The following is a 12,401-nucleotide window of genomic DNA, read 5'->3' as shown; positions in this document are numbered from 1 at the left end:
TTGTTTATAAGACCCTCGGTATATCTCCCACAAATTAACTAAGTAAATAAATGAAACTGGGTATAAATGAAGTGCCTGGTGATAGATCATAAAACTTTTTTTGATAACAAATCACTAAAATTTTTAGTAGGTATTTTAGAGTTTTTACAACAATTGTTATGATTAATTAACCATTTATTTATTTGTTTATTTGAGTTTTGCGGTTTGTTTTCTTCAAGACAGAGTTTCTCTGTGTAGCCCTGGCTGTCCTGGCTAGCCTCAAACTCAAGCAATCCTCCTGCCTCTGCCTCCCAAATGCATGTGCCACTCAGCTGATTGTCATGATTTTGCTAGTAAAAATATTTTCCATAATTCATCTATATACTTGAAAAGACTTTTTCCTCAGTATATAAATCTCTAAAAAAAAAGATGCTGAGTGAAATTGATACTGAATCTTGTCTCATATAAAAGGCAATATTTCTTTACTAACCCATGAACCAAGGAAAGGATAACACCATTCATTTCACTAAAAGATGCATTTGTAATAAAATATGTCATAGGAGATTATATCAGGCTAACCCTCTTATGGATCAAAATTATAAACTTTGGATAAAAATCTAAAAGCAATTATTTGAAGACACTGGCAGCCAGCCAGAAGCAGGCAGGCAGACACGGAAGGGATGGCTACTTTGCAGAGGATGTTAACATACTGAGTGAGATTTATGTTCAAACATTTTGCTTGAGGGCACTTCCTACTATGTACTGCGCACGGCACCTGGCGCTCAGACAAGAGCCTCCATCTTACCGGGTTTAGGAGCACTCTCAAAGTAACTGGAAATACAGGAGGGGCGTGCTGAGAAGGACTTGCTGAGGTGCAGAACTCTCAAATCTGCAGGCATGCTCTACCCAGGACCTTGCTACATAGAGGGCTCTATGCAAGGAGTCCAAGAAAACAGCTGCATTGTTCAGAGACATTGTCAGAAGTCTGACTCCAGACAAATCAATTATTTGCAAGAGAGATGACAGAATTTAGAGGCTCAGTAGCATATCACCCACTGGACCATATGTGTGTGTGTGTATGTGTGTGTGTATGTATATATGTATATATATATGTATGTATATATATGTATATGTATATACATACACATATAAGACATATAGAGGAACATGAAATATAAAATTTTAGCTTGCAGCCAATAAGTAGAAGTAGAAACTGACTTCGATCTGGCCCAGTTTCATTTAGAAAGTCATTATATGTTTTCAAGGACTGAAGAAAACACATGGTTGTGATAAATTAATGATATTTGGGGCTCTCAACAGAGAAATGTATGGAAACTAGAATTAAGGTTGTGGAAATATTTCATCTCAATTGAGGGCCTTGACCCCACCTTATATATATATATATATACAACTTTTATATTTATAATAATCAGCACTAGAGCTAGGGAGATCTTACCCTCTGTGTTATGAGGATCTAGTTTCCCGTTGATAGCACCATTTTATAGTTTCCCATGTTCCATCTGGGCACCTCCTATCTTTAAACAGCTCACCCTCATGGCCGTACTTTATGACTCACCTGTTCCCCGGCAGCTTCTTCCTCTCTCCTCAGACCCCCAGCCCAGGACCCCAAGCCCCGCCTATCTCAGTTCTGTGCAGCTATAAGCAATGGACATCTTTATTTAATCAATAGTTTTAAATTAAGAGCAAGGTCACACTGTACATGCAGATTTTCTTGCCCCTTGTGGGGACAATAATTAACATTAAAATATGTAGCAAAAGACCAAACCTATGGGCTGGAAAGATGGCTCAACAGCTGAGAGCACTGACTGCTCTTTCGAAGGTCCTGAGTTCAAATCCCAGCAACCACATGGTGGCTCACAACCAACCATAACAGGATCTAACTCCCTCTTGTGGAGTGTCAGAAGACAGCTTCAGTATACTTACATATAATAAATAAATAAATAAATAAATAAATAAATAAATAAATAAAAGACCAAACCTCAACAAACTAAGAATAAAGTTTGGAATTTTTAAAAAATTTACCGAGCGAGTTGAAGAGTTTCTTTATTAGACAGCTAAAAGGTCAGGGAACGTGAAACAGATTAAGAGAAGTTTTTTTTTTACATAAAGACAAGTGATTTTAAAAAAAAAAAAACTATTTTAAAAGGAAGCAGGTGAACAGAGCCTTGGGACAATATCAAGACATTTAACATATATGCAGTACAGGTATTTTAGAAAGAAAAGAGAAAATGAGACAGAAAAAAATTGAAGAAATGAGACCACACACACACAATTTTTTAAAACATAAATTTATAGCTTAAAAAAAAAAACAAAACAAAACCAAAAAAACTCAGCCAGGGCTGGAGAGATGGCTCAGTGGTTAAGAGGACTAGCTGCTCTTACAAAGGACCTAAGATTAATTCCCAGCACCCACATGCTGACTCACAAAATCCAAGCAGAATATCACTAAAGAGAAACCATACCATAGTATAGTTATTTAAAACCAAAGACAAAGATAAAATCTTAATGTAAACCAGAAAAATAGTGTTGTAGTATAAATGGGACAGGTAGGTGGACTCAGAGATAAGGAGACCACAAAAGATATTTTAGAACTGAACTTGGAGCCGGCTGGTGATGGCACACTTCTGTAATCCCAGCACTCTGGGACGCAGAGGCAGGAGGATTTCTGAGTTCGAAGCCAGTCTGGTCTATAGAGTGAGTTCCAGGACAGCCAGAGTTACACAAAGAAACCCTGTCTCAAAAACAAAAACAAACAAACAAACAAAAAAGAACTGAACTTGGATAAGGGCAGCGACATTAGCTGTTGTGGTTAATATCAGGAATGCCCTCAGCAGGATCACGTTTTGTTCCCAGGTTGCTGATTTGAGAGGTAGTATAGCCTTCAGGGGGTTGGGTGCCTCTGGAGGTGATAGTGCCTTTGATATGGGGCATGGCTTTTGCTCTCTGTGTCTCCCCTAATGGGGGTGGGGGTGTCTCTGTCTCATGCACCTCCTGTAAAACCTCTTCCCACTTTGATGCCTTGAAACTTCTGAAATCATAAAATGATCCTTTCCTCTTTTAGGTGTCTTAGGTTTTAGGTTGACCAGGTGTTTTAGTCACGGTGGTGAGAAAGGTAAGTGACTTGCAATCAATCCACTATCTATAGAAAATACCATTTGAAAATGCTGGAAAAATAAATCACCCCAAATGAATAAAGCTATAGACATTATCCCCAGATCTGCTTTATAACTAATTGTGTTAAGTTCTTCTCTGGGAAGGGAAGTGGTACTATATAGAAAATCAGACTCATAAGAGGGAATAAAACAGTAGATCAGTAATTAGAGTATCATGCAATGTTGATTCTAGGAAGAAGCTTCACAAGTAAAAGAAGGAGCATATGACATAAATTCAAGTATGCAATTCAAATTTACAAATTATAAAAATTACTTTTATAGCCGGTTTCTTTAAGATTTGCTTAGCTTTTTATACCGATGTTATTTTATGGGCATTGATTATGAAAATAGTGCCATATTGTTATATGTTTGTTTTAAAACGTTGACTTAGTTTTTTCCACAATAAAAAATTCATTATTTTCAATTTTCAAAAAAGAAATGAAGAACATTAAAAATAGTAAATATAAAATACCAGAAATTATTAATTTGTTTAAAATACAGGACTGTTTAAAGCCAAAAAATGTATGTTGTATTTAATGTATGCAGATTTATTTTACAAGGCAATATAAACACTAAAGGTGGCAGATAAATGAGCTACAGATTTGCAGGGTTCTTGTATTTTATGACAATTAGTATACTATAGCCTCTTAATACATTAGAAGAATTTAAGGTTGTATACCATAAACACCAGAGCAACCATTAAAAATTATATAAAATTTATATAAAAGGAGTATTAGCAGAAAAACAGCAGTGAGACTAGAATGAACTAATCAAAAATACTAGGTTAATGCCAAAGAAACCAAAAACAATAAAAAGGATGAAACAAGTGAGATAAAAATTTAAAAATGCTAGATTTAAATCCATCCATGTTGTCCTTACATATGTAGTTAGACTAAAAACTCTAATTGAAACTACCAAACTCTATAGAGACTACCAAACTGGATTTAAAATCTCCACACTGTAAACCATATGGAGACATAGAAAAATTAAATATAAAAACACTAATAGAATGAAAAGGGGAAAATAGTTACCTAGGAGTAAGAGTGAATCTAAGAAAGATAGAGCAGTGATACTGACATCAGACAACACAGACTTCAAAGCCAGAGAATAACTGGAGATAAGAAAAAAAAAGTTCAGAATAATTGTTAAGAAGGCCAAACCAGGACTGGTACAGGGATGCTACTGATTTTGTGCTTGTTTTATTCTGAAGGACCTACAGGCTGAAAAGAGAGCACTAACTTTGACAAGTTGTCCTCTGAACTTTACACATACATGTAATTCTTTTTAAAAAAAAAAAGTAGAATTATTTAGAAGTCATAAAAGCCAACTAAACAAAAAGTGCAAATCCACAGTAATAAAGACTAATAACCTCCTCTTAGTACTAGATTTAAAAGTCTGTGGTTAAATGGGTAACCTGCACAACACTGTCAATACTTAATTATTTATAGAATCAACTGGGAGATTAAAAAACACTACTGTGGTAGTGTTACACACCTTTAATCTAAGCACTTGAGAGGCAGAAGCAGATAGATCTCTGAGTTTGGGTCCAGCCTGGTATATAAAGTGAATTCTAGGATGGCCAGGATAACTCAGAGAAAACCCATCTTGGAAAAAACAAAAACCAAACCAAACAAACGAAAAGCCACTGAACTATAGAATCTACATTCTTCATAAAACTGCACATAGAACATTTGCCTAGTCATATGACATGCTAGGCTATCAAATGTCGTAATTTAGCATCTTTGTTGTTCACAGCATACTTGTCCTAGTTGGCTTTCGGTTGATATGATAAATACCATACCTCGCCGCCCCCCACCCCCAATATGGGTTTATCTGGCTTACATTTCCATATTGGAATATACCCCTGAGAGAAGTCAGGGTAGGAAGTCAAACAGGACGCTGAAGGCAGGAATTCAAGACCATAGAGGAACACTGCTTACTGGTTTGCTCTCTATGGCTTGTTGGTTCTTATACAACCCAGGATCATCTGCTCAGTGGATGGCATCACTCACGTGGGTAGGGCTCTTCCATATCAATTACTAATCAAGAAATTCCCCAAAGATATGCCCACAAACTACTCCGATGGAGCCAATTCCTCAATTGAGTGTCCTTCCACCCAAGACAGTCTATTTTGTATCAACTTGGCAAAAACTAGCCAGCACAATACATAAACTAGAAATAACAATTTCTGGAAAGAGCCCGGTGGTGGTGGCGGCGGCGGCGGCGCACGCCTGTAATCCCAGCACTCTGGGAGGCAGAGGCAGGTGGATTTCTGAGTTCAAGACCAGCCTGGTCTGCAGAGTGAGGTCCAGGACAGCCAGGGCTATACAGAGAAACCCTCTCTTGAAAAAACCAAAAAAAATTCTGGAAAGACCTTACATGTTTGAAAATTATTACATTTCAAAGTAGTAGCTCAAAGAGGAAAATCCTAAGAGTAATTAGAAACTATTGTCAGCTGAGTCAAAACTGAAACACACTATGTCTGCGGGAACACTGGAACCACAGCAAGCAAAGTTCTGAGGGCAACGCATAGTTCTAAAGGCACGGTATTTAAAAGGCAGGAGCCGCCTCGTTTTGTTTGTTTGTTTGTTTTGTTTTGTTTTTTGTTCTTTTGAGACAGGGTTTCTCTGTGTAGCCCTGGCTGTCCTGGAACTCTCTCTGTAGACCAGGCTGGCCTCGAACTCAGAAATCAGCCTGCCTCTGCCTCCCAAGTGCTAGGATTAAAGGCATGTGCCACCACCGCCTGGCCTCCTTGATATTTTAATCTTTACCAAACAACTAGAAAAAGGAAAGTGAAACAGATGAGTAGTAAGAAGCAAAATAAAACTTTTTTAAAAAGTCAGTGAAGTAGGAAAAAAAATTATCACAGCCAAAATACAGCCTTTGGCAGATTTCTAAATGTTACACCTTAGTTTACATCAGTTAAAGCAAAAGAAAACTATAAATTACCGCTATCAAGAATGTATAAACATACACTCCCTTCTCAGTTTTAGTAGAAAATAAATTTATATAATGTACAAAATTTATGTTATGTCTAAAGAGTTGCTTCCTGCTCTCATGGGCTTCTATTCCAAGATGTCAAATATATATATATTTGACATCTATATGTATATATACACAAATATATGTATATATATATATGTGCGTGTATGTATGTATATATGTTCAGTGTGTATGTATGTATATTTGTATGTATATATACATATATATATGTTCAGCCTTCATGACCTTTAGAGAAAAGTTAGTGAAATAAATGTATACAGTGTATATAGCAATAAGGGAGGACTCTTTAGGTTGGAAGGGATGCATCTCCACAGAAACGACGCTGATCCTGGCTCTCTGCTGGATCCACGACAGAGGCAAGCAACACCTCCGCAAAACAGGTGGCCCGCGCTGCCCTGCCCGGTCCCGCCCTCGCTTGCCCCACCCCCGGTCCTTCTGCGCAGGCGTGAAGACCGCGTCCCGGGGCTCGAGGGGAGGGGCGTGGCCGGCGGCTGGGCGGGGCGGGCGCGGGCTGGTGGCCTGGTGAGGTGGCGTCGGTGGGAGCGGTCCGCCGCGGTTTGGCGTGATGCTGGGTCCCCAGTCCGGAGCCTGGCGGCTCTGAGCGCCCCAGCCGCCCCGGGACATCATGGCGGAAGCCTGCGAGCCCACCCGCCCCTCGGAGGACGAAGACGAGGAGCGGGAGCCGCTGCTACCTCGCGTCGCCTGGGCCCAGCCGCGGAGGGGCGCGCCCGGGAGCGCCGTGAGGCTGCAGGCGGACGAGGGCGCGGCTGTCCTCCGGGAGCCCGCCACCGACGAGCCGCCGGTGGTGTCCGGGGACGGGTCGACATCCGCGAGCTTGTCCACCGAGCTGGACCGGACCCGCAGCGCGGGCTCAGGTGCGACCCATGTGTGCCCCTCCCTGCCTCAGTTTTCTCTCACCTTTCCCCCTGTGGCAAGCGAACAGGGATCTCTAAAATCTCACTCTGTAGGCTTTCCAAAAGAATCAGTCCAAGTGGGAGCCAAACAGTGAGGGAAACTTCACCCGGGACTGTGACGTAAGTTGTTTGTTCAAGTTTGGATTTAAGTTCTGAATTAGGAACTCACAACGATCCAGAAAGTTCTCCTCGGAGTCATGAGTTTACAGGGCGGATGATAGCCGAGAGGTGTAAAGAAAGAATGACCATTTGCCGCTGGGACAAGTTTCAAAACTTTCTATTAAATGTTGCTATTGTGACGTTAGCCAGAGGGGGCAGAGGCGGGTGAAAATCCAGCCGCCAGCTCTCTGCAAAGTCTATTTGTGCGCTTAAAAAGAAAAACACCTTTTCATTATCATGTGGGCTGATTTTAAGTGGACCTTTGAAAGAGAGGCTAACAAAAAATGTTTAAAATTAAGGCGTGCCATTGCAGGCTTGGATGTCTGTGTGGTGAGTTTGGACTAGTGAAATGGAGTGTGACAGAAAGAGAGTAGATTTGTATGAGATCCATCTGGAGTCTAGACTGGCTTTTTTTTCCTTTTTCCTTTTTTTAAACTCCTACTTGTTGATGATAGGATGGATTCAAAGAAGTGACATATGCACTATTCAAGAGCATCATTCCCTATAACTCTTTATGGAAAAGCCACAGGGAAGGGAAGGTAGTTATTAATACTGCATTTCCTAGAGGTTGTTAAGTTTTACTTGACCTACCAGTGTGCTGATGTGACTTGAAAACGATTTGGACAGAGCAAATTAAGAGTTCTAACTGAACTTTTATTCAAACACAAATCCTCTAAGTGACGTAAAGGAAGTCGTCTCTGAAACTCATTAAGTTCGTGCCTGCCCTTACCACGACATTAGCTGATGGATGAGTTTGCAATACAACACTGAATAGAGCAAAGGAATGTGAAGTTTCCCACTTTCACAAATGAACCTCTGTTCAGCCAGCTGCAGCGGACACTTTGGCCATATCTGAGGTAGAAAGGATCTAGTCTGCCAGGGAGCTGAGATCCATATGGCTGCTGCTTCCTGCACAGTTACCTTGTGTGGTAGATTTAAATAGATCCTAAGGTCTCGAGAAACCTTTTACTGTTTGAATGGATTGGATTGGTTTGTTTATTTGTTATAACACTTATATTAAGACTAAGAAAAAAATCCAAAGGATGAGACTGTGGTAGTTAGTATGCAAATGGATTATCAGAACTCTGAGCTTCTCGGTGGTGATATCTAGATCAGAGTTCACAGTTAAGATGGTTTTTGACATTGGTTCTCACCGCAGCACAATGGGTTAGTTGTCACTGATCCTCTTTGTGAGAACTGAAACTTAGTAAAACTGTAACCACTGGTGGCTCCTACACCTGAGGAGTAAGTCGTTTGCACCGTCATGGATCCAGGAAGTGGTCAAGTTAAGACTAAGCTGCTTCTTTCTCTTCCAGACCCAGAACTTTGTCCATTTTACTATAGGAGTCGGTGTTACCAAACAATTGCTGCTTTGGGGGTTATATGTAGGTTCTTCTTTTTAATGGGATTTTTTTTTTTTTTTTACTATTTTCAATTTTTTAGATAGGATTTTAAAAATAATTTCAAACTATTAAAAACTACTTAAAATGTTTAAAACTAGCAACAGGTTTATGATTGAATCATTTGCCTATTTTTAAGTTTATCAAAAGTGTCCATTAGCTCTTTTGTCCTTTTATCTACCTACCCTGCAGTTGTCATGAGAACACCTTTAATTTTAAGATATGCTTTTAGATTAATATTGACATTTCTGGGGTTTAACTACTTTTATTTATACAAACAAGAGCTTTATGTTCTTGAGCCAATGGAGAATGCCATGCATCTGTGATCTTTATATTAACAATGGAGTTGGCAGATTCTCAAAGTCTCATAAACTGTAGTGTTATTAAGTCAGTATTCAGTCATCGGGATCAGTGGATGAAGTTGTAATAAAGATGGTAGCTAATACTGGTAACCTAGGTACGTGCTGGGCAGAGTTCTCTGCACTTCACATGTAATAGATGGAAATGAATAAATAAATAAGCATTACTTTGGATTCCCACAGAAAAAAAGCAAGCTTGGCGCGGTGGTACAAACCTGTAATCCAAACACTTAGGTGGGTGAAACAGAAGAAAACCTTGAATTTAAGGCTAGTCTGGGCTGTATATAGTGAGTACCAGACTAGCTAGGGTTGCATAGCAAAATTCTCAAAAAAAAAAAAAAAAAAAAAGGCAACCACAAAAACAAAACAAAAAATACCCTAAAAATAAATAAAGGGTTTTCAAAAGAAACAGTGGGTAGAGAGGTGACTCACATGGTTTCAGAGCTTCTATAACTCCAGTTCCTTGGCATCTGGTGCAGTTTTTTCACTTCTGTGGACACCAGGCATGCACGTGATGCACACACACACACACACACACACACACACACACAGGCAAAACATTCACACCATAAAATAAATAAATCTAAAACATAAAGAGGCAAACCGGGACTTCCCAAAGTCTATTTCAGTGGAAGGAATCTCATAACTAGTGGTAGGTGTTGCCTGATCAGGGAGCAAGAGGCCAGTAAGCCTATTTTAGGGCAGACTTTGAAGAATCTGTGTTTCTTTTGTCTTGACAGACCACCATACCTGTGCTTTGAAAGTAAACAGTTATGGAACTGAAAGTTATTGCTCAGCCTGCCAGGGCTCAACATTCAGCTATGGCAAGCTGAGCGCGCAGATTCGCTCCTGGAATTACAGCAGGGATAGAGGGCTGAGGCAGGAGCATGAAGCTTGGGTTAAAGGTCAGTCTGGGCTATATAGTGAAGTCAAGCCCAGCCTAATTCAGTGAGACTCGTAGCTACAAAACAAACAAAATCTGCAGCCATGCTTATCCATTTATTATAGAAATGGCCATCATTCTTCAATATTTGATTATCTACTGGGCATCAGTAAAATAAGTCTTGAGGAACCAATAGTACTCAACCTATATCAGATGGTGGCCTGTGGTTAACTGCTATATCTCCACATAGCTTTGTAGCCCAGTGGAGCCAGTAATGGTCACTTAACACAGTTCTGGTGGGCTGGCTATGTATGTGGCCTGAGATGGAAACCTGAGGGCTCCTGGGAAGCCTCCTGTGAGCCAAGTCTTAGATGAAAGGACCAGGGGAAAGGCATCAGTCAAAACCCTTGAGGCACGCTTAACCACCAAACACATTTTTTATTTTTTGGTTTTTTTGGATTTTTTTTTTCCCTGAGACGGTTTATCTGTGTAGCCCTGGCTGTCCTGGAACTCACTTTGTAGACCAGGCTGGCCTCGAACTCAGAAATCCTCCTGCCTCTGCCTCCCAGAGTGCTGGGATTGCAGGCATGCGACACTACCGCCCGGGCAGCCCCTTTTCTAGAAAGGATTCTAGTAAGATGTAGGAAGGTGAGTAAAGGCGGATGAGATCTTGTTGGTTTATTTAAATGAAAGAATGTTAAGTTACCATGCCTGCTTACATTCATCCAACGGTAAAAGGTAACACAGTAGCTTTTTAGAATCTCTATTTTCCAGAGCACTTGGAACAGCCTTTGGTGTGATCAGATGGATACTTTGTTAACTTTTTAGACGGATTTCTCGAGGTTCATCTATGTGCTAGATACATGGGATACATCAGAAATCAGAACAAAGTTCTGTTTCCCCAGATTTTAGGTCATTTTGTTACAGTTTTAAATATGAACAGTGAATGGGAGTTGTGGTGAGGAAGCTTAGTTTTCTATGGAAATAGTAAAGACAATTCAGAGAATAAGCTGGGTGGACATTTTTGAAAAATGAGGCTGGTACTTGACTACAAGGTCACCACTTCTTAGAGGTGACCCAAATGTTGCAAAGATAAAATTGAGATTCTCCTTAGAAAATGTTTTTGAGGACTGGCACGCTGATTAAAGCAGACACTACTCTTGCAGCGGACCCAGGTTCAGTTCCTGGCACTTAGCAGGCCAGGCCCCCAGTGCTGTGACCTCTTGTGACCTCCAGAGGCACCTCCACTCACACATACACATGCCCCGTGCACATATACACTTAATTAAAAAAATTTTTTTTCAGAAGAAGAAAGAAAAATTTGAGAATTTTCTGATATGTACACAAATCAAAATAACAGTTTATTCCTTAAATGTATGAACATAATTTTAACTAAAAAAGCAGTCAACAAGGGCCAGGAGTTAGTGTAGTGCTATAGTGGTTCTCAAGGGGCTTTAAGTTCAGCCCACCTCATACTCCTTCACAAAAAGAAAGTACTGTTAACTGTGTCTTCTACTGCTGAATCTCAAACCAGATGCCAGCAACAAATCTTCAAACCAAAGTATCCATAGCACATTAGGTGCAAAACAGTGTGATATCTATGAGTGTTCTTCAAGTTAAACCCATGTCCAGTGTGTATTTAAATGTGAGGAATCGTAGAATGCAATTGCCAAAGACACAGTTAATGAAAATGTAGCTACTGAAAACTAATTGCTTTGATTTGAAAATAGTTGGAACTGTCTTTTCTCTCATGATAATTAGAACTATTTATTTATTTATTTTACATATAAGTACCTTTATAGATTTTGTTGGTAAATCGAGGCCATCTTCAAATAAGAGAACGGACATTTCTTATTGTTCAAATAAGAGAATGTTTCATTAAGAGGCTGAGAGCATCCTGGCTTATTATACAGAAATACCTCTTGGTTGATCTGATTTTAGTTGAAGTTGAATTACTAAATATTTAGAGAGTGGTTGTGGATCCCATGACAGCAAGGAAGAGAGAGAGAGAGAAAGAGTGTGTGTGTGTGTGTGTGTGTGTGTGTGTGTGTGTGTGTGTGATAAATGCTAAAGTGTAACCCATTTGTCAGTTCAGTAACATTTAATAGTAACTGTGCATGTAGTATCCTAAGGAACTGTTGCAGATGAGGGAGGTCACCTGATCCCGGTGTTGAGTCATTTTACTATAAACTAGCGGCCCATGGCAGGATCCTCAGTAACTAATGCAGCACTATAAGGCCCCTTCTTTTAAGTTGAGCCTAGAGAGTCTCTGTTCTGCAGTGGGTTTCTTGGTTCTAGAAGCCTTGTTCTATGGAGAAACTGTGGAAAACTGAGGCATGGCTAGAGGGATGGCTCCATGCTTAGGAGCACTGACTGCTCCTGACGGACCTGGATCTCAGTATATGGGTGTCAGACTCACTGTCGTCTGTGGTTCCTGTCCCAGGGTCTCCAGGGCCCTCTTTGGGCTTCCGTAGACACCAGGTACTTGGTGCACATACGTACATGTAAGCAGTACATATAAAATAAAAATA

At 40.1% G+C, this 12,401-nt stretch overlaps 1 protein-coding gene across 2 annotated transcripts in view; it reads left to right on the top strand.

Annotated features, from left to right (window-relative positions):
- Positions 1-6,644: 6,644 nt before the first annotated feature.
- The window catches only part of Pi4k2b (phosphatidylinositol 4-kinase type 2 beta), a 30,443-nt gene continuing 24,686 nt past the window's right edge, over positions 6,645-12,401 (top strand). For both annotated transcript variants that reach the window (XM_052198406.1, XM_052198407.1), the window contains exon 1: positions 6,645-7,030. In XM_052198406.1, the coding sequence (XP_052054366.1) occupies positions 6,781-7,030 (250 nt within the window). In that variant the 5' untranslated portion in view covers positions 6,645-6,780. The remainder of the gene's footprint in view (positions 7,031-12,401) is intronic.

Source organism: Apodemus sylvaticus, chromosome 11 (genome assembly GCF_947179515.1).
Source record: "Apodemus sylvaticus chromosome 11, mApoSyl1.1, whole genome shotgun sequence".
NCBI classification, from domain to species: Eukaryota; Metazoa; Chordata; class Mammalia; order Rodentia; family Muridae; genus Apodemus; species Apodemus sylvaticus.
This window is presented reverse-complemented; position numbering and strand designations above follow the sequence as displayed.